At 49.4% G+C, this 25,135-nt stretch overlaps 1 protein-coding gene across 1 annotated transcript; it reads left to right on the forward strand.

Annotated features, from left to right (window-relative positions):
* Positions 1–5,989: 5,989 nt before the first annotated feature.
* On the forward strand, positions 5,990–24,846 carry LOC144732232 (solute carrier family 22 member 17-like). The gene is made up of 9 exons (XM_078613630.1): positions 5,990–6,884; positions 10,251–10,378; positions 13,029–13,183; positions 18,039–18,207; positions 18,768–18,904; positions 19,434–19,542; positions 20,029–20,243; positions 21,252–21,363; positions 22,905–24,846. The coding sequence occupies exons 1-9, from the start codon at positions 6,294–6,296 to the stop codon at positions 23,392–23,394; spliced, it is 2,106 nt and encodes a 701-aa protein (XP_078469756.1). The 5' UTR covers positions 5,990–6,293; the 3' UTR covers positions 23,395–24,846.
* The last annotated feature ends 289 nt before the right edge of the window (positions 24,847–25,135 follow it).

Genomic DNA, 25,135 nt, shown 5'->3' on the forward strand with positions numbered 1-25,135 from the left:
AACCAAGAAGAATATAAATGTTTTATTAAATATGCATATGTGCCCGTAAGCATTTTAACACAACTCCAACGGTACTATACACCGTACATTCAATTAGCATTTTTATTATTTTAAAAAACACCATCCCACATGTGATTATTTTGTAAATTCTAAAATGTTGTACACTAACGCCAACTTGGCGGCCTTCCAACTGTTGTGCAATGCCTTTGCATGACTCGGCCTTTGTTAGCTTGGAGAGAGAAATGGTGGCAAAGTTCTTTGTAACTTAATTGCATTACGCTCGTATGATGTGCATGCAACACATCGGAGGGGGTGACTGTTTTGTGAATGGATGTCAAATTCCATGTGACGTAGCGGAGCAAGTATACTTGGTTGATCCAAAAACAAGCAATTAAACCCTGTGCTTCGGAAAACATGGTCATTAAGAAAACAGTATTTTACATAAAATGTGTACAAAAAAAGCATAGAGAGCTCCATGCTCGACGTTCCACTGAGCAATGCAAAGAGGAACAACATGGATAGAACATGTGCAGGTTAATGACGTCATTTGATTTTTGTTTAAACACATTCCTGCGGAGGGAGCTGGTAGGAACGTTGGGTTGCTCGGTCAATGGCCAGGGTCAACGGCGGCGTGGTGTATTCCGCAAATATGGCCGACTGTGAGGGCGGGCACAAGCCGGCATGAGTAGGTTAAACGTTGAGTTTTATAAGGGCACCACGGGGTGATCAGCCCCTCCCCACCCAGCCCCACCCTCCCCACCCAGCCCCACCCTCCCCACCCAGCCCCTCTCCACCCAGTATCTCCCCACCCAGCCCCTCCCCACCCAGCTCCACCCTCCCCACCCAGCCCCTTCCTGCAGGACGGACGGACACAATAATCCCCTGTGGGCTGGTGTAACCAGGAGGTTCCTACCAGTAAAAGGTGGCTTGTTCAGTTCATTCATTAGGTATAACCCTGTGAGCCATTCGGCTCTTGACTCGGGCGCAACCGCAACAAACAAAAACACGAACAAGAAACATCTTAAAATGACTTCGCGCAACAGAAAAATCCGGGAAAAAATCAGCAATGTCTCATGGCCAATAAATAATGAGTGGCAGCCAAAGAACGGAACACGTCCAAGAGCATCCCAAGCCAAAGAGATTGAGCGATGAAATCAGCTCGTGTCGTGAATTCATGATGCCATCGCGTGGCTGATGGTGACTTGTATGACGGACATACAACGCAGGAAGGCGGGTGGCTGTTTTCTGAATTTAAGTCAAAATGCTTCATGGGGCTCCGTGGCCAACAGAAGGCAGTGCAAAATCCATTGTCGTACTGCACTTCTATGATCTCACGTCTTCAAGTTTTAAAGTTTCATGTATTTGGTATGTGAGCCATGCGGCTCTTGAGTCGGGTGCAACCGCAACAAACAAAATATGAACAGAGAACATCCCAAAGCGACGACGCGCAACAGAAACATCCTGGAATAAACCAGCAAATATAAAAAAAAAGTATTAAAACGCTGTGTGCACAAAAATCACAAAGTGGTGCAAGCCAACAACAACAACAACCACGAGACAATTTAGACTAACCATGTTTTCGAATCGCCAAGATAAAGCTATAAAAACAATGTAACAACAGTAATCATAGGAACTGTGATTTAAAATGTAACAATAAACGATATACATAACGTCTTATGCTGCCTTCTTTCACCAAACCGCAGCAACCAGCGGAAAGTAAATAACCCGCACTGCACAGGGAAGCCGCCATTCAACAGTGGATGAACAAGAGGGCTGCATGCAAGAAGATGAATCCCTGCAGTCACGAAAGCTTTAAATCGAAAGAGGGCTGCACGTGAACAGATACCAAGATAGGGATATAAAAATTAACCCGTAAAAACAAAGTTTTTCACTATAAATCCTTTATATGCGTGGCATCGGGGCGGCTAGAGTCATCTCGTCCTCTGGCTTGAGATGGCTGCCACCTATGGGTCAGATGATTGTCTGCCACCATTAAGCAATTGGTAATTCAATATTTACAAAAAATTCCCTAAACAGTGTAAAATTTGGGAATTTTTTTTTCACGAAAATTAATTGTCACGCACATGTCAGCTCGATTGGATCACGGGAAGTGGGTTAAAAAACGACCGAAAGATTTGCACGGTCGTAAGTAAGCAAGCAAGCACGCACGCAAGCAAGCAAGCGAACTTAATATAAATGATTTAACAAATGACCTTCCATTCCTTTTTGCCATCTCTGCTTTGCATCCAGTTTGCATGTTAGTGTTGCATATCATATGCTGGTACAGTATGATCACGTACTGGAATTGACCAGAGGGGAGCTTTTAACCGCCAGGATATGACTGAAAGATCATTCCGTTTGCAATACTTGCTTAAAGATGTGTGGCCATTAATTCTAGATTTGAAGCTTTCGTGACTGCAAGGATTCATACTCTGGTTTTTTCGGTAAAGTCACGTAGGTAAAAAATAAAATAAATGAAAACTAATCACGACGGACGCTTGTGTTGTGCCCGAAACGTCGTGATTTAATTTAGTTTTCATTTATTTTATTTTTTACCTACGTGAACTTACCGAAAAAACCAAAGCGGATGTATGGCCATTGTAGAAGAGAAGGCAAAAGTACAGTAGAACCTCGGAGATCGAACGCACCAGAACTTGAACAAATCGGTGTTCGAACGATATTTCCGAACATCTTTTGCCCCGGAAACCGAACAAAATTCGGAGGTCGAACGGGGCAATCGCGACTTGAAAGAACCTGTACGGCTGAGACGCATATGGACAGCGTGCATGACGCTTGCCCAGACAAATGGGACTCCCCTTCTAAACAATAACACCAGCAACCACCTCATCCTCCTCATCACCTTCCACTCAAGCCAACAACTCTCCTTACTTCAGGTAAAGTGAAGTTCAATGTTCATTTATTCCATTTATTTATTGTTTCTTGTTTTTTTGTATGATTTTATGCCTGTAATTACTGTGAACTTCGTGTAAAAATGCTTTATAATGAGAGATTTCTTGTGTCTGGAATCAATTAATGTCATATACATTAATTCTTATGGGGAAAATGAATTCGGTGTTCGAACAAATCGATGTTCGAATGGCCTTCTGGAACGAATTAAGTTCGATCTCCGGGGTACCACTGTATCCTGCAGTCGAGGTCTTTCCATCAGCCGTGGTTAGAGAAATGTATGGACTGCACCTTTTAGCATTTCGTCTCCAGAGCCACTGCCATCGTCTGGGCGTTTGACATCCACTCTGCTCTTCTCTGTACAAATTAGCACATTTTAATGTTTTCGTTAAACTTTAATTTGTAAATGTACTACGATTGGTGTAAAAACAATCTGCCCGAGCCGACTTCCTACACTACTGGTAATTGACGATTTAACATTATTGACGTGAACTTTTTTGGACTTTTCGCTTGCACTGGGCACGCATTTTCACGAGATACAGCCGGGGGAGTGGTGGGTGATGCGTGCACAAATCCGTGGGTGACGTCAACGCCACGCAATTGATCGCTAACGCACCAGCCAGCAAAACGAAAACAAAAATAGCGCGATGCGACGCAGTTATTTTCACTCTATTTGCTTCAATGCCGTGCTTTTGTATTTGCTTGTTTTTCCACTTTGGTGACAAACCACGTCACTCTCGCGGACGAGACTCTTGTATCGTGGCCTCCTTAAGTTCTCAGCCGCTTGAACCGGAACGAACTTGACGCTTTACCCGTCTCGCTGACGCCACGCGGAGTCAATCCGCACGTGTGTGGGTTTGCCGTGACGTCACAAAGACATTTCGCAGACCGCATCGGAGGACCCCCCTCCCCCCCCCATCTAATCCCTCCCACCCCCATCTAATCCCTCCCACCAACGGCCCGCAGCGCGCCACGTGCTCGCGCGTCAGCCAATCGCGCGCGCTCCCGAATAACCGGGTTCGGGCGCGTCGCCTGGGCCGCGTCAGCATTAGCGGCGGCCATCTTAGCCAGGGGAAGATCCGACAACGCGCAAAGCCGGTGGATATTGGGGGGGGGATATGGGGGGGGGGATGTGGTGGGGGGGATATGAGGGGTGGTGGGGGGTAATGGGGGGGGGTGGTGGGGGGATGGGGTATTGGGGGTGGTGGTGGTAGTGGGCGCTCCCCTTCCCTCACCTAAGATGGCGGCGCGACGACCTCGCGCGTCTCTAAAACCCGGGACGAGCGAGTCGTTGTCGAGACTGGCACACACACACATTGTAACACACACACACTGTGACACACACACACATTGTAACACACACACACATTGTAACACACACACACATTGTAACACACACACACTGTGACACACACACACATTGTAACACACACACACATTGTGACACACACACACACATTGTGACACACACACATTGTGACAGTGCGTGTGTGCGCACACACACTGTGGCACACACACGGTGCCACACACACACACTTGCACTGTGGCACACAGGGTGACACACACACAGTGACACACACACACAGTGACACACGCATACTGGCGGGGTGCGGGTGGTGGGGGTAGTTGTTGGAGGACGCCGCAGGCGTGTAAACAGCGTCGGCATCGCGGTTAACAAAAAAACCCCAGCAATAATTATATAACCCCAGCAGTAATTATATAACCACAGCAAGCGATAAGAAGACGAAGTGTGGTGGTGGAGGAGGAGGTGGGGGGGGTTAAACATTACGGGCGGCCGTGGTGTGCGCACGCTGTGCCGCCCCACCAAAGCGCCGCTGTCTTCGCCGGCTTCCACTGCAGCAGGTGTAGAGGTTGTCAAGCAGCAGGAAGCAGCAGGGGTAGAGGTTGGCAAGCAGCAGGGTTAGAGGTTGGCAAGCAGTGGCGGCAAACAGCAGCGAGAGTTATAGCATGCAGCAGTAGGGGGTGGTACAGCAGCAGTAGGGGGTGGTGCAGCAGCAGTAGGGGGTGGTGCAGCAGCAGTAGGGGGTGGTACAGCAGCAGTAGGGGGTGGTACAGCAGCAGTAGGGGGTGGTACAGCAGCAGTAGGGGGTGGTACAGCAGCAGTAGGGGGTGGTGCAGCAGCAGTAGAAGCTATAGCAACTGTACGGTGCAACAGTAGCAGCAACAGTCGAAGTCACAGCAGCAGTAGCAGGAGGAAGAGGATTTGTCACGTCGGTGACACCGTGAGTGGGAGCTGCAGCAGGGATGCAGCAGTGACAGCAGCTGTAGCAGCAGGAGGAGCTGCGGCAGCAGAAACCGCAGTATCGCCGACTTCAGAATCGGCGATTGCTACACAATCGATGACAATATTGGCGATATTAGTGTCGGCAACTACACCGGCAGGGATACGCTTACAGCACGAGATGCAGCAGTGTGGCAGCATCGGCTAGAACAGGCGATGGTGGCGTCATTAAAGTAGTTGTAGAAGCAGCAGCAACAGTCGTGGCGCCAGACGGCGGCATTTAGAACTGCAACAGGAGGGGGGGATAGAGCGAGAGCAGCAGTAGCAGCAGCAGAGGCGAGAGAGAGAGGATCGTCATCGCTAACAGCGGCAGCAGCAGCAGCAAGTGGCATCATTGAGGGCGACAGGGAAGGAACCCCCCCCCCATCCCAGAAATATCTGAACCATAAGTATCGATTAAGTCACATGCGGTGCTTACAGCAGCAGCAGTAGCAGCAGGAGCAGCAGTAGCAGCAGCAGTAGGAGCAGCAGTAGCAGCAGCAGCAGTAGCAGCAGCAGCAGCAGGAGCAGGAGCAGCAGCAGCAGGAGCAGTAGCAGCAGCAGCAGGAGGAGCAACAGGAGCAGCAGCAGGAGCAGCAGCAGCAGGAGCAACAGGAGCAGCAGCAGTAGGAGCAGTAGGAGCAGCAGCAGCAGGAGCAGCAGGAGGAGCAGCAGCAGGAGCAGCAGGAGCAGTAGGAGCAGCAGTAGCAGCAGCAGCAGGAGCAGCAGCAGGAGGAGCAACAGGAGCAGCAGCAGTAGGAGCAGTAGGAGCAGCAGGAGGAGCAGCAGCAGGAGCAGCAGCAGCAGCAGGAGCAGCAGGAGGAGCAGCAGCAGGAGCAGCAAAGGGTTTGACGATTCGCAGCATCGCCGTCATCACTTCCAACGGAACCCACTGAGCAGCGGCCGAGGGGGTTTGTCAAACAGCAGGAGGAGTCTGCAACCTCAGCACCCCCCCCCCCCACGTGCACAGCCATCTGCAGGGAATTGTCAAGCACCACCACCACTACCGCCGCTGTCAGCCGTCAGCAGCATCGGTACCAACACAACCACCACCATCATCACCACCACCCCCATCATCATCATCCCCGCCATCAGCTGACACACAATGGCCAGCACGCCGGACACCCCGAGCCTCAGCCCGAGACGCGAGACCACATCGCTCGGCCGCTTTCCGGCCACGCACAGCTCCGACAACGCCGCCGGCTTAGCGGCCGTGTCGGAGGGGGGGGCCTCCTCCTCGTCCTTCGACTGCGCCCTGATGCCAGCCGCCGGGGGCTTCGGACGCCACCAAAAGCTGCACTCTGTGCTCACCTGGTTGCCGTACATCTTCGTGGGCTGCGTGCTTTGCGCAGACGCCTTCAACAGCGCGCCGCTGGACAGCTACCGATGCCGGCCGGACCCCACGGCCTTGCCGGCGAACGCTTCGGACGCGCAAGTGTGGCTCTGGCTCATGCGTCGGGAAGCCCGTAGTGGTCAGCAGTACCTGCAGCAGCAACAGCAGCAGTACCTGCAGCAGCAGCAGATGAACGGTGGTGGCGGTGGTGGTGGTCCGCACTGCGCGCGTGTTCGCTACGGTGCGGTCGGTGGGGCTGCTGGGGTCAACAGGACCGCGGTGGGCACGGGGGAAGAGTGCACGGCGTGGGTGTACAGGGTGAGCCCCAGCCAGCCGGGGCTACGGACAACCATCGTGACCCAGGCAAGTGCATGGGGGGGGGGGGGGGTCAACTGGTGCTGAGATCGTGATTGTTGCTCACGGACCGATGCCCATGGGGGTGAGGGCCGGCTGAGGTTGGCACCGTTGGTGGGCGAGGATGGGTGGTGGTGGTGGTGGTGCCATTTGTCTGTCCGGCTGGGCACGCTTTCCAACTAAGGTTGGAAGTGTTCACATGCATTCGCTCAGTCTTGTCTGTGGCAGATGGTCCAATTATGAATGGATTTTTTAAAAATGTTTTGTTACTGTTATCGACGTACGCTGTAGAAAAGCGGAAGGAAAATATGTGTGTCTCAAAAGGTGGGCGAAAACTTGCCAACGCCAAAATGTAGACTTTGCAAAAGGAAATGTGTCCGGTAGTTTTGACCTGCTGTGTCGTGCTTGAACACAATAGCGGTATGGATATAATTACATAAAACTGTCTCATCCATTCCATCTATGGGTGGAGGGAGGAATCAATGATTGAAGCTCCTGGAGGAAGAACACCCCCCCCCCCCACACATTGGGATGATTGTCCGGACTTGATTCTGGCTCACTGGAGCACTTGTTCCCATTTAATAACCCCCCTACCAGCAAATCTGCAGGCCAATTCGGGGCCGAAGTGAAGGGAGTGAACTTGTGCGTGGAACAATCTCTCTGCAGTGCGGCTAACGATGTGAAGAGACTCGAGTGGGGTGTCAATTGTCATTGATCGTAACTCGACTGGGGCGGGGGGGGGGTGATGCATTTTTCACGATCTACATTGTCGTGAGCATGTGTGTGGTTTCACCTTCACGCAACTCCTCTGCCCCCCTCTCCCCGCTTGGTCACCATGAGTTTGTGACCCCTGCGGGTTTTGTGTGTTACGATGAGTGCGGGGTGCGGGGGACAATTGGCATGGTGAGTGGGGTAAAGGGAGGTTCGCTGTTAGTGTAGATTGGTGGTTAAGCTCACTGCTCCGTGAAACCGGTGACCTGAGTTTATATTTATATTTTAATTTGACTAGCTCAGACCCACTAAGCTGTATATGGAGCAAAAGTGACCTGGCCATCAAAACTGATTGCTGAACGAAGTGGCTTGTCATCATGCTGACATTTATAGCAGCCAAATACTCATAAACGCATGATGTTGATTCTAAATGTGGAGAGAAAAAAAAATTGGAGGGCCCGGAGAAATATCCACACGAGTACAGGGAGAACATGCAAACTCCAGACGTACAGATGTCAGGTTTCGGATTGAACCCACGACCTGCTGTATACCAGGCGATGTAGTTAACATCTCGCCACCGTGGCGCCATCGCCAGCCCAAATTGACCCAGCAGTTGGAATATGTACGGTCGACCAGCCCTTAACGACCGACACAGAGTAGTGAGATCTTCATCCAATTGATAATTGGATGAAGGTCTCACTACCTGCTGTATACCAGGCGATGTAGTTAACATCTCGCCACCGTGGCCCCATCGCCAGCCCAAATTGACCCAGCAGTTGGAATATGTACGGTCGACCAGCCTCAACGACCGACACAGAGTAGTGAGATCTTCATCCAATTGATAATTGGATGAAGGTCTCACTACCTGCTGTATACCAGGCGATGTAGTTAACATCTCGCCACCGTGGCCCCATCGCCAGCCCAAATTGACCCAGCAGTTGGAATATGTACGGTCGACCAGCCTCAACGACCGACACAGAGTAGTGAGATCTTCATCCAATTGATAATTGGATGAAGGTCTCACTACCTGCTGTATACCAGGCGATGTAGTTAACATCTCGCCACCGTGGCCCCATCGCCAGCCCAAATTGACCCAGCAGTTGGAATATGTACGGTCGACCAGCCTCAACGACCGACACAGAGTAGTGAGATCTTCATCCAATTGATAAGAGGATTGACAAAATGCAGTGAAACTGCCACTTGACAAATAACCTTATTACTGTAACATTGAGCTGAAATTTATTTTAAGTTAACACGCCAGCACTGACCTAATTAGGCTACTGACCTTCAATTATCTCAAGTGAAAACATTTTCACTGCTCACTTTGTCACTATCGTCGCCATCGAAATTAATTTTCATCCAGCTACGATGTGGCAAGGCGTCATTGCATTATCTCTTCACAGGCTGCATCATCATCATTACTTTTCGTCACATCTGCCCCGAGTGTATACCTCCCTACTCTGTACATTGTCTAGAGATGAGGTTGCATTTCGACGGAACATAAGCCCAAGATTGTATCAAAACTCATGAAACGTTGTGGAGGATTATGAGTCAAATAAATGTAACACTTAAACATAAATAAATATTGTTTCAACAGCTGAGTCACAGTCGCCTTCTGGCCTTGGGTTATCCAGCAGCATTTGTAATCAAATGTTGGTTTAGTTTTGATCTCATGTGTCTCATCAGCATAGTCGGGCTCATTCAACAAATCCTGCCTGGTCACCAGACGTAGTTGATAAGAGCACCCCACCTTCAAGACAGGGTCCTGTTGTGCGCGTAAAGATATATTGTATAGCAATCTCATCGTGCGCTGTTACGTGGCAATGTAATAAATAATCAGGTCTTCGTAAAAATATATTGTTTACCTCCCAGGCTGCTTGGCTTTCTCTACTTATAAAGCTTTTTTTTGACAATCTACCGATGGATGAGGGCCTCCCATGCCATGCAGGTCACCGGGGTTTTTTTGACCTCATCGCACCGGTGAGTGGGTTGGTAAAGGCAGGGAGTGCAATGTAGAAGTACAATACAACAATCTATTTGGCTGCATTGCCCTCAGCTCAACGTATCCTCACAGCCTATAACAACCTGTTGTGCATGGTGATCACACATGCATGCGCTATGGAGGCTCAACTCTGCTTAGCTGCCAAAGTCTGATGGGATTGGGCGCAAAAGCTGCAATACAGTATCAGTTGTTAAGTGTGCCTTAGGCTTGCCTAAGCTATAGCTGGCTTAGGGCATAGAATTCCATATGGCTAAGCGGTTTAGGTGCGCTGTATGCATGCATGCATTTTTTGGGGGAAAAATGGTTGTGTTGGGTGAGGACGTGTGCAGTGTTTGCAGGGAGGACTCATTACGGAGACAGGTACAGTATTGGAGTGATCACTTTATATCCAGTGGCGAAAGGGAAGAGCTAAGACCAAATGGTGGGGTATTGTTAGGGCAAGTCTTGAAGGGTCACTCGCCTAATGTGCAGCTGCTACGGGATCTGGCGGAGGTGAGAAAGCGTCGGCGAGGTTTGGTGGCATCAACGGATTTTGCCGGGATGATGTCTTGTAGTGCGAGGATTAAATTATCCTTTGCTGTGCAGCATTTACGGCCGTAAATATTGCTCTCTTCCCGCTGTCAACCCTCCTCTTCCCCCCCGTCTTGTTATTCTCGTTGCAGTGGGACCTGGTGTGCAAGAAGTGGTGGCTCGTGCCGGCTGAACGCCTCGCGTTTATGGTCGGCTATGTCGTCGGCTGTGTGGCCATGGGAGCGCTGTCTGACAGGCGAGTGGTGGTGGTGGTGGTGATGTGAACCACAACAAGTTTCTGGTCGAAGCACCTGATGAAGCTCAAAGCAGTTGCAGCGAAACGTCGTACGTTGATGTTAAATTCAGTCGAGGGGATTTATTGGTCAGAAGTCGATCAATACTTTGGCACGTATAAATAATGTCTTTGTTAACATGACAATCTTGTCAGGTGGTGGAGGGTTAATGGTAGAGGGTTGAAGAATTTGGACATAAAACGACTACGGAGCCCAACCCTACACAAATATATGGGTCCATGGCATTGGCTACGAAAAAAACTACATTTTTAAGTTAAAAACAAATTCGGTCTAATCATCCGTACAAGATGGGTTATATGATGCATTCGAACATGCGTTTGTCTAGAGAAGTATTTAATTGTCAATATGAGGGCTGAGGGGTGACTGGGCATTTTGCATATTTCCAACAGTCATATCCATCGGAGCAAAATGCAATTTGCAAATTTGCAAAACAGTCTTGACTTGGCTCTGGTATCCAAATAATGGACACTGCCGTCGGCTTGCCCACCACATACATATTCCCATCGTGTATAGAAGCAACCTATTGTTGGTGGCTGGCCTTACAAGCAGTAGCCAGGCTCATCGGACGAAGTCGGGTGCTTTTCCGGCTGATTTGGTCGCGGGCGACATGTGTGTTAGCCCCCGGCTACCGTTTTGATGGCTCTCCCGTCAAAGAGCAGGCAATCCTCAAAGGAGGCTGTGATCCCACCATCCCATCTGCTCGGAAGACCTCTTCTTACATCAAAGAAAACGCTATGGTTTAGTGGAGCCGAATTGACTGAAGCAATCAATTGTATAATACTCGGTTGAAGTGGGTTATTTTCTCTATGTTGCAATTTAAAATGTACTTCCGTAGGGTTAGTTTTCATTGAATGTTTTGGCGTATACCATTGCACTGAAGTAGTTCAACCAATGGATTGTATATATGTATGTATGTTGAGCTTCTTCTTTTGCACTGTACGGAGCCAACCGTGTTAATCAGAGGTGCGGGGGGGAGGACAACCAACTAAACACAAAAAGCAGTTCTAAAGAAATTAGTTTTCAATCGAGATTTAAAAATGTATAGCTCCAGTGGCTTCCTAAGAAAATGGCGGCAGATTGTAGAGGCCTTCATTCAGTAGTGGATTTACTTTTGCTGATGGTGGAGGATTGGGTGACCACCAGACACGCCAGGTTGTCGTGATCTTGTCGGGCTACGTGGCGGCCAGCGGAGGCCAATACATACAAGTCTTCTTGGTTCTTTCGGTAAAGTCACGTAGAAGGGAAATAATAAAATAATAAAAATAAAACATAATAAAATAATTCTCACGACGTTTCGGCCACAACGCAAGCAGCCGTCCTCAGGTAAAGAACAGGTCTGTCTCTTTCCGACAGACCTGTTCTTCACCTGAGGAAGGCTGCTTGCGTTGTGGCCGAAACGTCGTGAGAATTATTTAATGTTTTATTTTTATTATTTTATTATTTCCCTTCTACGTGACTTTACCAAAAGAACCAAGAAGATGAATCCCTGCAGTCACGAAAGCTTTAAATCGAAACATACAAGTCTATTTTGTACTCTACTTTCTATGCTCCCTGCCGTTACCAGCCTGAACTGACCAGCATGGTGAAGTATGGTAATATAACCCTCGCGACCCCACGTGGTTTTGAGAGGCCCTCATCTCACGAGTGGATTGACAAGAAGTGCTGTACGAGTACACATGTACATCCTGGCAAACACACCAAGCAGGCCGTTGTCCCGTTGAAGCGGTTGAGTGTTTTTATAGCTTCCCGTGTAAAATTCCACCCCTTCAAGAAGTGGACCATAACGAGCTAACTGGGATTAGGGTGTGACTGTGCAATTCACGCGTGTGCGTTCGGCCGAGGGATTAGAGTGACGTAACGCTGTAGCGGACTTAAAGAGCCATAACTCCCTTTGCCTGCTTTAACGGGGCAAAATAAATTAACGCACTTCGAAAACAGCCAAGCAACGGGGGCACAATGGGGGGGACTCATTGAGAAGGAGCCCTCTGGAATCTGGGGTGAGGTGAATTGACTTAACATTGCAAGAATTTCTCATCCTTTCTCTGCTCCTAGGTTTAATGAAATAAACTTGGTTGGACACCGTTTGGCAATGGGAATGTAAAGATTCACTGCTGACTGCCGTTTCCACGCACACAGTGATTTGATTCATTGTCACCATTTGGAATCATGATTCCTTTCAAGACTAAATAAAACATTTTATCTCAATATTTACCATCTGGTTTGTATTGGTTTCTCTTTTCCCACTGCTTTTGTACAGTTTGTACCATTTACTTTAGTATATGTATATATGGTGAACTTCTTTCGCATCGTACGTAGCCAAACGTGCTAACCTGAGGTCCTGGTCGGGTGATGTGCAAAACATTTACTTAACCGGCACACCACAACCAGTATACATTCTGCGATGGCTGTGGCTAGCACTAGTCTCGCGCCCCACGCTCCAGTCTCCTTCCCCGGCACCTCCGATTCCCTCCCCCTGGGATTAGCACGGTTGACTACGTACGGCGCGAAAGAAGTTCAACATATCTACGTGCATGCCAGGAATGTGGATAATGTTCGGTGAGAAATGTATCCCTGCCCAAGCACACCCTTGACTGACGCTCGTCGCGTGGGCTTCAGGCTGGGCCGCCGCTGCGTGCTGCTCATCTCGCTGGTGCTGACGTCGCTGGTGGGATTCGCGATGGGCCTCTCCAGCGGACCCGTCATGTTCACCGTGCTGCGGCTGGGGCAAGGCCTCTTCCTCCCTGGCGTCTTCCTCTCCCTCTACCTCATCCGTGAGCGCCGTCGCGTGCAAACGGGCAGTTGGTTTGGAGAATGGGAACTGAGGCTGTGCATCGCAGTGTTTCTTTTGATCTTTTGCCCCCCACTGCCTCCCCCCGGTTTATATCCCAAGTGTGCTGTCTCGCTGTCGTGCGACCGACCCTTCGTGTTATAGAACATGCCACAGAAGCGGATATCGCAGAGCTAATTATTGAGAGCCTTTCAAGCGACCCTTGTTCCACACAGTAGGGGGCAGCACTTTCCCACACACCTAGCGAAGACTAATCAATCACCCACCTGCCGTGGGCAATTTTCACTTTCCTCGTCTTCGTCCAACGATCTCATCAAACCCGCCCGCTCGATCGCGTCCGTGCGCTGACAAACGATCGGCAACGTCATTTAACAAAGGCAGCGGAACAGAAACAGAATATCTTCTTGGTTCTTTCGGTAAAGTCACGTAGAAGGGAAATAATAAAAATAAAACATAATAAAATAATTCTCACGACGTTTCGGAAAGACAGCGTCTGAATGCATTCAGACGCTGTCTTTCCGACAGACCTGTTCTTCACCTGAGGACGGCTGCTTGCGTTGTGGTAGAAACGTCGTGAGAATTATTTTATTATGTTTTATTTTTATTATTTGATTATTTCCCTTCTACGTGACTTTACCGAAAGAACCAAGAAGATGAATCCCTTTAAATCGAAATAGAAACAGAATATGTATTTATACTGGAGGAATCCGATAAGCTATAAAGCTCTTTCACAGATGTCCAGTCGGGGCGGGTAAGAACATGACAACAACAAACAGCACAAAAACACGACGGCAGTGCAAAGTACAAGAAAGGTAAACAAATCTTCTAAACGCGTACAAATTCGAACGAAACCATCCCCATCCTACCAAGCAAAGCCCACTGAGGTATTCACTTATTTTTCAGAAGCAACCCGGCCACAAATGATAGGACGATTGGGATAACATTGCAGAAAAAGGAAATGAAGAATGTCTACAGCGCCGAAATGCAATCGCACCTCAATACACAGAAAGTTCAAGACGTGCACACGATTATATTGTGGATGAAATAGAAAGGAGTTGTTGTTTTTTTGTAAGCATGAGGGGGGTTTTGGGGGATAGCAGGCTGCCGGGGGAGTATTTAATTTCAGAGGCAAACGGTTAACTCTTGAATATCCGTGGGTGGATTATCCGGGTTGGAGATTTACTGTGCTCATATTCGTTTTACACGAACTCTAGTTCTATTAATAGCTGTTCCTGACTCGTTGCGGTCAGTGACTTAAGTGCCCGCGTGAAGGCAGACAAATCGGAAAGTAAACCGATGAAGACGCTATGAAAACAGCTGACGCATTCTGCGGCATCATCCCCTGTTTTTGCATAGACGAGTGATACATTTTTACACCATAATTACTATAATTTTGATAATTGTTTTTTTACCCTTTTATCTGGCAACAAAACTGCCACCTTTTTTTTTAGGCTCTAAGGAAAGCTGTCTCGGGTGTGGACCAATCAATTTCAAGGACAGTGCATACATTATCAGAGTTGTGTTTTTTGTTTGAATTCCGACTGCAGGTATTGTGGTCAATGCAAACATGACTCCTTGTAAAAAAAAGGTGTCAGTTTTGTTGCCAGATAAAAGGGTAAAAAAACAATTATCAGATTTTGCTACTGTCAAAGGAGGTTCAAATGGTACTATAATTTTCATTATTCTTGGTTTTGTTTTGTCTCCATTACCATTCTTACCTCCCTCCCCCACACCCTCCCGTCACCCCGGATTATCGAGAGTTAACGGCAGTTAACATCAGCCCGGTTAACACAGCCACCGCTCACTGCAGGGCGTCACAAGTGGCCATGTGGAAGAAACGCAGGTGCTCATTATAACCGTGCTAGTACTTCCTCGCAGTCCCGACTTGTTCACGAGTACAGCCTAACGCGTTGAGCGTCGCAACGCTCCCCACGGGCATTTAACATTTCCTTGATAGGCAATAGAAACTCTTTAGTTCGCATAATTGGCTTCACCGCGTTGGAAATTATGCACAATTTCCCTTTGTCTCCGTAGCCGACGGCTTACCGTTGCGATATTTTTTTCGTGCGTGTTTTTCTTTTGCATTCAAATTGATAATTAGTGCTTTTTTTGCCACAGACGAAAAAAAATACTCGGCACGCTTTGATAGCGCTCTTTTTGCGATTCGGATGACAGCGTGATTAATGACACTGGTCAACAAAAAAAAAAATTCTGGCCTGGACTTTTGCAGCCGTTTTAGACTAATTTCAGGGTGCTGATTCTAAATCTGATCTCAGATTTGCTCTATCACATCTCATTTTATGCTATCGGCATACCCCATTTTCATTGATTTTACCCGAAATTAACTCTGTCACTTATGATTGCAAGTTGTTGCGAGTCAGTGACTGCTTTAGTGTTAAAATATGGTGCTGTATTTTTAGGATAGTGTGTTTATAATGTCATTTTATGTAGATATCCACATTTATTTAATATTTTTGTTCTGCAATTTTTATTGAAAATGCAGTATTTGATATCTCAAAAAACCTGATGTGATAGACAAAAACTGATGCCAGATTTGGAATCAGCACCCCAAAATTACCTTAAAACCGTTGGAATACCTTATGCCAGAAAAAGTGTGTTGACCAATGTAATGGAATGGAAATTGACGATTCCGCGATGAGACAGAATGAGACATTGCCAGGTTGGGTTGTTCCATTGTTTGGTGGTGTGACAGGACCGGTCTTTCTTTGTGGTGGAGTGGTTGCGTTTATACGCCATGTTTTTGCTGCAGCGGGTACGCTAGTCCGCAAGAGAAATAGTTAAACTCCGAGCAGTGCCGGCCCGAGCCTCTTGGGGGCCCTAAGCAGAATTTGATTTGGGGGCCCCCCTCCCACCACGCAGACTCATCTGTGCTAGAAGGTGGCCAGGGGGCCCCAAGCAGCCGCTTAGTTCGCTTATGCCTCGGGCCGGCCCTGACTCCGAGTGTAAAATCTGATCGTTGTATTTGATGTTTCGTGGGCACAGACCACGGCTTCAAAAACGACGACGCAATAATGGAGCGATGAAATGCGTAAAAGCGATAAGTGTGTTGCCAAATTAATTGTTACACATTCATTATCACGTCCATACAGTGGGCGTATAACGATTCATTATTCCCTCCCCATCTCCCCTAACTCCCAGCGAATGGATTAATTGTCTCAATCAAGGTCATGATTCGATTTCAGAATCAATAATGGGTTTTTTTTGTCAGAATGCAGTGAATTGTTGTGCCTGCTGTAGCTGCAGTGGTTATTTGCAGTCATTACATTCGACATAATTACAGTAATTTACTACCCTTTGTTCGTTAAGTGGCGGTCGAAAGCCGCCCAATGCCGTGTTAGTCATGGGGATATTTTGACCATACTTCACTACGTTGGTGAAGTGGCAGTGGGGGGGGGGGGGGGTGCTGCCCAGGAGCATTTCAGATATTTCCCAGGTATCGAACCCGGGTCGCCGAGTTCAAAGCAAAGCTAACGACTGCGCCACCGCTACACTGGTGCATAATAACATATACATAGCTGTGAACCCCTTATCAGTGCCTCCCTTATTACAGACCAATTCAGATCTTATTGGTCACCCCGTTCCCTGGAAAATCTCAACATCCATCCTACAAAGTCCAATCACAAGGGAGAAACACAAACAAATAGACAAAGAAATTAGTTTTGCCTTGATTGAAACGGCTGAACGCCGTATGGACCTGAAAACTCAATTTCCCTGTACAAGAATACGGGTGAACTGTATGGGTTGACAGGCATGCCAATGCAAATAGCAAGACCGTTTGATTCCTGTGCACCTTATTCATGCACGTAAGATGAGCTTGATAATCGCCATCAGGTGCTCAATCGATGCATTGTTCCACCCCTGGTATACAGTATATCATTGCATAAAATAAAGATGATAGCCTGAAATGGTGCTAAAAAATTGATAGCGCAATGCTGCATGGGTGTTCGGGGGCTTTGAAGGGAATGATTGGATAACTTAAAAATGCACACATTGCCTGCAGGCAGCATTTAACAAGATCTGTCTTGAAATCACAGATTGTAAGCCCTGTTTGAAGCAGCTGAAGGAAAGCACTTTATGGTAATAATGAACAGCGAAAAGGCGATCATTTCCCGGCGTAATTGGAGCCTTTGGGATAAGGTGCGGTGTCGAGTCACGTGTGTACGTGTGTCACTTGATCCGCTGGAAAGGGACAGGCTTGATTTCCCAAGCCTGGTTGAGAGATAGCTCACCGTGGGCAATGCGGTACCGGCGCGAATGAGGATTTGATTAAACCTAAGAGAGCAATCATGTCTAGGTAGTGTCGTGCCCTGTGACGATATGGTAAGAATTCGTGTTGGGGCCCATAGTAAGGATATAAGCAATACGGTACGTGTTAACTCGTGACGAAATCAATCGGGAATGCACCCGACCTCGTCAGATCTTGGAAGCTGTCTTTCCGTCATTCGGACGCTGTCTTTCCGACAGACCTGTTCTTCACCTGAGGACGGCTGCTTGCGTTGTGGCCGAAACGTCGTGAGAATTGTATTTTATTATGTTTTATTTCTATTATTTTATTATTTCCCTTCTACATGACTTTACCGAAAGAACCAAGAAGGCGAAAACTGATCATTTATATATTTATATTTTAGCATCTGTGAGAAAGATGGTGAGGTTTAAAAAAACATGTATTTTTTATTTCTGCAGTTTGCAAAGTTTAGTTGCGAGCTCTCATTAAAACCAAACACCCCGATGTGTCCCATCTAGGCCCTAGGGTGGCAGATATTGTACCTCTTGTGCCGCTTGCTCTTAACAGATCGTGCCGCGTGTGTGTGCCGCAGTGATCGAGATGTGCGACCCCCCGCGCCGGCTCATGCGCTGCATGATGGCCATGGTGTTCCTAGTGGGCGGAGAGATGGTGCTGCCGGGGCTGGCGCTGCTGTGCCGTGACTGGGCCGTGCTGCAACCCGTGCTGGCCACACCACTCGTGCTCTCCGTCAGCCTGGCGTGGTGCGTGCATGTTGTGCGTGCATGTTGCACGTGCGTGGATGAACGCTGGAGTTTAGGATTCAAGGCGAATTCCGATAGAGTTGCGCACCTAACATGAAATGCCGTATTCTGCCGTGTGGTTTGGCACTGGCGTGGCATCTAACAATGCTTAACTTCGGCTTGAGCCTCTCAATTGCTTCCAAAGATGCATGAGTGGTGGCTCGGCTTAGCCAGAGCCATGACAAAAACTATGGGCCAAAGGCTCTTTAACGCTGTCCTTACCTCGCATCTCTGATTAGCACGGTTGCTTACGTACGGTGCAAAATAAGTTCAACATGCTTGCGTACATCTAAATGAAAAATATGCTCTAATAACTCAGGCTGTTGGAGTGCGTTTATATGAAGGCTTGCCAGGGTTTAAGTGGAGGCTGCCTATGCGTGTGTGGGTTTAGACAGAAGCTCCCGTGTGCGTGTGTGTTTCGATGGAGGCTGCCGGGGTTTAGATGGAGGCTGCCGTGTGTACGTGCGTGTGTTTATATGGAGGCTGCCATGTGTGTGTGCGTGCGTGGCGCGTGTCTGCAGCGTGCTCGGTGAGTCCGCGCGCTGGCTCCTCGCCACGCGCCAGGTGGCGGAGGCTCGCGCTGCCATGGAGACAATTGCCGAGCGTAACGGCGCTACCGAGGACGAGGATGTGGCCCGGCGCAATGATGCTTTCCAGGGTGAGTCAGAGGGGGCGGGGCGTTAAGGAAAAACACATGGCATGGCGTTAGACATTATACTCCTAGTTTTTTCGGTAAAGTCCCGTAGGTAAAAAATTAAATTAAAATTAATAAAAATAAAATAATAAAAAATCACGACGTTTTGGAGGCAACACAAGTCTCCGTCATCAGGTGGGACCGTCACAGCCAGATTTGCTGTATCAAGTGAGGCAGGGATTCCAAGATGCAAGTTCTTAAATACAAGTTAAGGGGGAGGAGAGGGGGGGAGCTTATCAGAATGTGGTAGCCAATGAATGGAACGTATCGAATTCTTACTATCGTATTTTTTACCTACGTGACTTTACCGAAAAAACTAAAGAGTATGAATCCTTGCAGTCACGAAAGCTTCAAATCTAGAATTAAGTGTTAGACATTGCCCCATGCTGCGAAAACTTTGGCGGGAGCCTCAAAAAGTCTTGAGACTCAGTGCGGCACTCCTGGGCAAACAAGCGTAAGAACAAAAGTGTGATGTGTTTTGTCTGTCTTACAGAAATTGAGTGCGCCCTTGAGTTTGCGTCTAAACCGCGTAAGCACAACGTCTTGGAGCTGTTCAGCACACGCAACATATGGAAGAACCTGCTCATCCTCTGCTTTATCACGTGAGACATGTGACCGAGACGCTCACCCACGTAAACAACGGCAAAGATACCCCGTATAACTTTAACAGACTGTTGGGGCAAGTGCTGTTAGCGGCACGTACCACGCGGGGGGTGGTTGGCCAGCACCACACCCGGCCGCCCCTTTGCGCAGTTTGGCAAACAGTCGCTATAATTTGTCCCCACTCGCTCACCCAGGCCCACGGTGATTCTTTGGTTCGGTGCGCAGCGTAAGGTCGAGCAAGCTCGCGAGTGTGCCGTGAAATCAAAGAGCTTGAGAAGCACAGATTTAAATGACAAAATTGCCACCCGTTCAGTTCTTTTGAGCTGGTGGTCTGTACATGCAACGCACGCGTGTTGTTACAACCTCCTATATTTATAACACTGCAAACCGTTTCAATAAATTAACAAAAGCTCAGAAACCCGGCTGCCGAATCACCGATTGTCCCCTCTCCCCCCTCCAACACGACTCTGCACGTGACCCGGCAGCTTCATCGGCAGCGGGCTGCACCTGTGCTTCATGCAGTACCTGCGCGACTCGGGCCACAGCTTCTACGCGCGCTACTACATGATGGCGGGCGCCGCCGCGGTCGGCTGCCTCCTCACGTGCGTGGCGGCCGAGCGCATGGGCCGGCGCGGCACTCTGCTCGCCTGCGTCATCCTCATGGGACTGGCCAGCCTGCTGCTGCTGGCGCTCACGCAGTGTGAGTGTGCGCCTGCTACGATCCACACGCTCACCGCCGGGGTGAATTTTGGTCCCCCCCCGCCAGTGAGCGGCACAGGCGCGGGGGGCGGGTGAGGCCCTCGACCAACGGTGGATTTGTAAAAAAAAAAGGGGGCTGTACGTGTATATTTCTAGCCGGATAAAGCCCACATATGCGTGGCAGCACATGTGGGTCGCGAACCTATTTGCTGTTCAAACACACGCTCTCCGTCACCTGCTTACTCACGGGTGTGCTTTTGCGCACGTGTGTAAACGCGTGTACGTACGTGTGTAAACACACACACGTACGTACGTGTGTAAACTCGCGTGTTGACAAAGAGCCTGGCTCAAGCAAGCGCTGCCACGATGAACGTGTTTGTGACAAACGTGCAGTTGACCCAGAATGCCCTCTTGAGTTGCTCCAATCCTGTTGATGTTACTCGTGTGTGTATCTGTGTACGTGCCGTGCAGTTCGCACACACCGAACTACGATAGCAAATAGCAAATGTTTGATTCCCGGCCATGGTTAACATCATTAACAAGTGATATATTTGTTGTAATTTTCCCCAATTTTACGTATGTATATGTACTTATGTTTATGTATTTATGTCTGTGTATATGCCTGTATGTTTGTGTGTATTGTGTGTATATGTGGGGAACGGTGGTGCAGTAGTTAACTCGCTGCGCTATGAACCTGGCGACCCTGGTTCGATTCCCGCTCATGGCCAACACCAGCGACGATTATCTGAACCGGTCCAGGGCCTCCCCTAGGTCGACTCGGCCTCAAATGAGGACCAAGTGTGATGTGTAAACATCGCCACTGGGGAGACAAAGGCGGCCGTGAATTTGTGCTGGCCACCTACCGGGCCTTCATCGGTGCTCGCAAACAGCACTTGCCTCCAACAGTCTGTTAAGGCTACCTGGGGAATCTTTGTCTCTGTGTGTGTGTGCACACGTGTGTGACGCGCGTGTTCTCGGCCGCCACCGCCGGCCCTGTTGCTCCCCGCAGACTTGGTGCCGGAGCTGGTGCTGGCGCTCACGCTGCTGGGCCTGGTGGTGTCACACGCTGCCGGCGGGCTCGGCGTGTTCGTGGCGGCCGAGGTGACGCCCACGGTGGTCCGGTACGTGAGCGCCTCTCGCCGCCACCGCCACCGCCACCGCCGGGCGTAGCCGTCACGCTGGGGAGCGCGGAGCCGAGGGGGAGAATAGTGGCGGAAAAAATTAAACGCCGTTTCGCCACTCTCGCCAAGTTCTTCCACTGCGACTCCTTGCTGATAATATGAACGGTGAAATTTGGAATTTGGAAGAAGGGCATTTAAGCCAAGCAAGTAGGGTTGGGGGCCACTCAGTCTGTGACTTTTGCAATTGGCATCACTGAGATAAAATGCTTCACCAGGCATACGTGGTTCTCCACCAGATCTACATTTTGACGATGTCACCCCGAATGTGGCCGAACTCATCAGGTCTCTGAAGCCAGGAGGCAAGCGCACTGACCTCCTCAGAGCGACCGGGAATTTAGAGTTTGCTTACAACCAAAATCTTTACATTGTAAACGTGCTTGCAAAGCGTGGCCTGAATTGTGCGGCTCCTCGGATGTTGAGCCAATTCCATTCACGAGCGTTTGGTATGTTGGAAGAAACCCTTGCACACAAGGAGGTAACGGATTCAAGAGTCTGTTGCTACACTGCCACCTCGCAGACCCAGCCGACGACACCTGGTTTTCCCATCCAAATTCTAGTTCAGCTCAATTCAGACCCGTTTGTGAACATGGCCATGCATCCAAAAGCAGCGGCACCCTCCTATGAAGGAGCCATCATGAGACTCCGCTTTACTCTCCTAGGTAAATACATTTAATTAAATGTCCTTGCTTGTGTGTCGGTATGTTTGTGTACATTTATCCGTGTGTGTGTCTGTGTATCTGTGCATGTCAATATATATGTATGTGTGTGTGAAGTATTATTATTACTACACTTGATAATTGGTTTTTTTACCCTTCTATCTGGCAACAAAACTGACACCTTTTTTTACGAGGAGTCATGTTTGCATAGACCACAATACCTGCAGTCATAATGCAAACAAAAAAACATAACTCTGATAATGTATGCACTGTCCTTGAAGTTGATTGGTCCACACCCGAGACAGCTTTCCTTAGAGCCTAGTCTCACATGGTGTTGGACCAGATATTGTGGTCTATGCAAACGAGGTTCCAATGGTGTAAATTATTACACTTGTTTAAACCTCAGTGAAACTCATGACACTCTTTTTAGGAGTATCTCGCCAAGTTTCATAGTAGCATGATTGTTAAGTCTATTACAATTAAGTAATTTGCAGTACATTTTTCAAATTCGCGTGCGTGCGTATGTGCGTGAATTTGTTCATGTGTTCATTTGTATGTACGTATGCGTGCGTGTGTGCGTGGGTGTGTGCGTGTGTGCGTGGGTGCGTGCATGTGTGCGTGTGTGCCTGGTGTGTGCGTGTGTGCGTGTGTGCGTGTGTGCGTGCGTGTGTGCGTGCGTGTGTGCGTGCGTGTGTGCGTGGGTGTGTGCGTGTTTGTGCGTGTGTGCTTGTGTGTGTGCGTGTCTGTGCCTGCGTGTGTGCGCGGGTGTGTGTGTGCGTGTTTGTGCGTGTGCGTGGTGTGTCTGCCGATGGGCGCACGCTCCAGCGGCGCGGGCCTGGGCCTGGCGGCGGGCTGCGCGTCGCTGGGCCGCGTGTCGGCGCCGCTGGAGGAGCTGCTGACGGAGCGCGGCTCCTTCCTGCACCACGTGGTGCTCGCCGCGCTCGACGTCGTCGCCCTGCTCAGCGTCATGTTCCTGCCCGAGAGCCGCGGGCACCCGCTGCCCGAGAGCCTGGACGACGGCGAGACTTACCGCCAGCACCTGCAGCTCTCCTCCGCGCCCGGCGCGTGCGGCGGCGGCGGCGTTGGCGGCGGCGGCGGCGGCACCGGCGTCGATCGAGCCGCTCCCAACGGAGGCGGCGGCGGCGGCATCATCGGAGACGGCTGCTCGCCCGCCGTGCCGTCCCTGCGCACGGCGTCGCGGCGCAAGCGGGACAAGGTGCCGCTGCTGAGCCAGGCGTCGGAGGCCGGGAGCTACGCGTCGGCGCGGTCCGACTCGTCCGAGCTGCGCGACATCACCGCGGGAATTGACTTCTGAGCGCGACGGTAAAACGGGGTCGTCGTCATCGTGCGACCGGCGGGGCGAAGCGGCGTGCGTGGGATTTGCGATGGGAGGAAAAGAACCGGCGATGGCGCCGGCGGGAGTTCGGTCGAGTTAAACTGATTGCGTCGCGAGGGTGATGTGCGATGCCAGTCTCTTGCCAAGAGGTTGACTTCTTCTCGTAACTGCAAGGCTAATGCTGTTTTTGATTATTAATGGTGAACTCGCTTGGCCATTGTTACAAGGTAGTAACGCGTGGGCGAGTTTGAACCGTTCAAGCGTGGTCCTGCGTTTGTTCACATTGGACTGCAAGTCGATGGTGGTTTCGAGTTGGAATAAATGAAAGTGGTTGCAAGTCGACACAAAATAAGTTCTGTTTCGCCAGGAAGTCTGCGAGCGTGGCAGCCTGGTAACTGCTCTGCTAGCTTGGTAACTTCCTTTTTACCAGAGACAAATTATGAGCGCTTTGTTACAGTATGAAATAATACTAATTGTCACGGGATTCGCTATGAAACTTGATTCTTCCAATATTGTTTTTCCGGGTTAAACAATATCTACCGCATGTACGTAACCTATATACAGAGTTCAAGCCATTATTTGTTTGAAGCTAGCTGAGTGACGTATGACGCTGGCTGTGTGGGTGACGTGGAGTTGGGTGAAAGGAGAAGGCTGGCTGGTTAGAGACACGGCCGGAGTGCGAGGGAGTGTGAGACCAGCCAGAGAAGGACATCTATCGGGGCTCGTTGGATAGAAGAAATGTCAGCCGTTATCGATCAATTCAAAACGTCGCTCTTTCAACTGTTCACTGCTCATTGCTCACGTCTACGTATATTTGGGGCAATGTAAGGGTAATAATAACAACATGCTAAGACCATAATGATTATATATATATGAAAATAAATAATGAACATACATTGATTTTGTCAAGTCAGACATTATGACGGAAAAAAATGTCCGATTCAAATATATTCAAACGTGGTGTTCCAATTGCTTTGCGTACGCCACGTGGATCTGTGTATCGCTCGTAGCTGTGCGGTGCATCTCGGACGACGCTCTGCGGTGGGCCCGGTGCACTTTAGCGCTCGCAATGTTTTGACGCGCGCCGCTCGAACGAATGTCGGCGTGCCCGGACGTATGGTGTCTGGGCACGCAACACCGGCGATGTCATTGTTTGGAGTTCCTTTAGGGCTCGGGTTGTTCCATGCCGTCACCCTCTTATCTCGAAGTCATTTGCTCGCAAGCCAGTTCCAAACGGGTGCCTCATCACATTCGCTGCCGCCACCGAGTGGCCTGCTTGTGCACGGCCGAATCGCCCTGAATGCGCCGGATGCTGTGTGGCCTTCCGGAAGCTAAGTGAGGTTAACGTATCTTGGTTCTTTCGGTAAAGTCACGTAGAATGGAAATAATAAAGTAATAAAAATAAAACATAATAAAATAATTCTCACGACGTTTCGGCCACAACGCAAGCAGCCATCCTCAGACAGACTTCCATATGGACCGAATGTCCGACCCAGTGAAGGTGTGCCCGAATGAGCGTGCTCTCAGTGGCAGAGATCTCTCAAGGACTTCAGTGTTGGGGATCCTGTTTCTGTCATTGTATGTTGAAGCAGTCGCAAACAGGTTACGTCCAAAAAAGACGAGTATAAATGTTCAGACGCTGTCTTTCCGACGGACCTGTTCTCCACCTGAGGACGGCTGCTTGCGTTGTGGCCGAAACGTCGTGAGAATTATTTTATTA

The sequence above is a fragment of the Lampetra planeri genome, chromosome 42 (genome assembly GCF_965212315.1).
Source record: "Lampetra planeri chromosome 42, kcLamPlan1.2.h2, whole genome shotgun sequence".
NCBI lineage: Eukaryota > Metazoa > Chordata > Hyperoartia > Petromyzontiformes > Petromyzontidae > Lampetra > Lampetra planeri.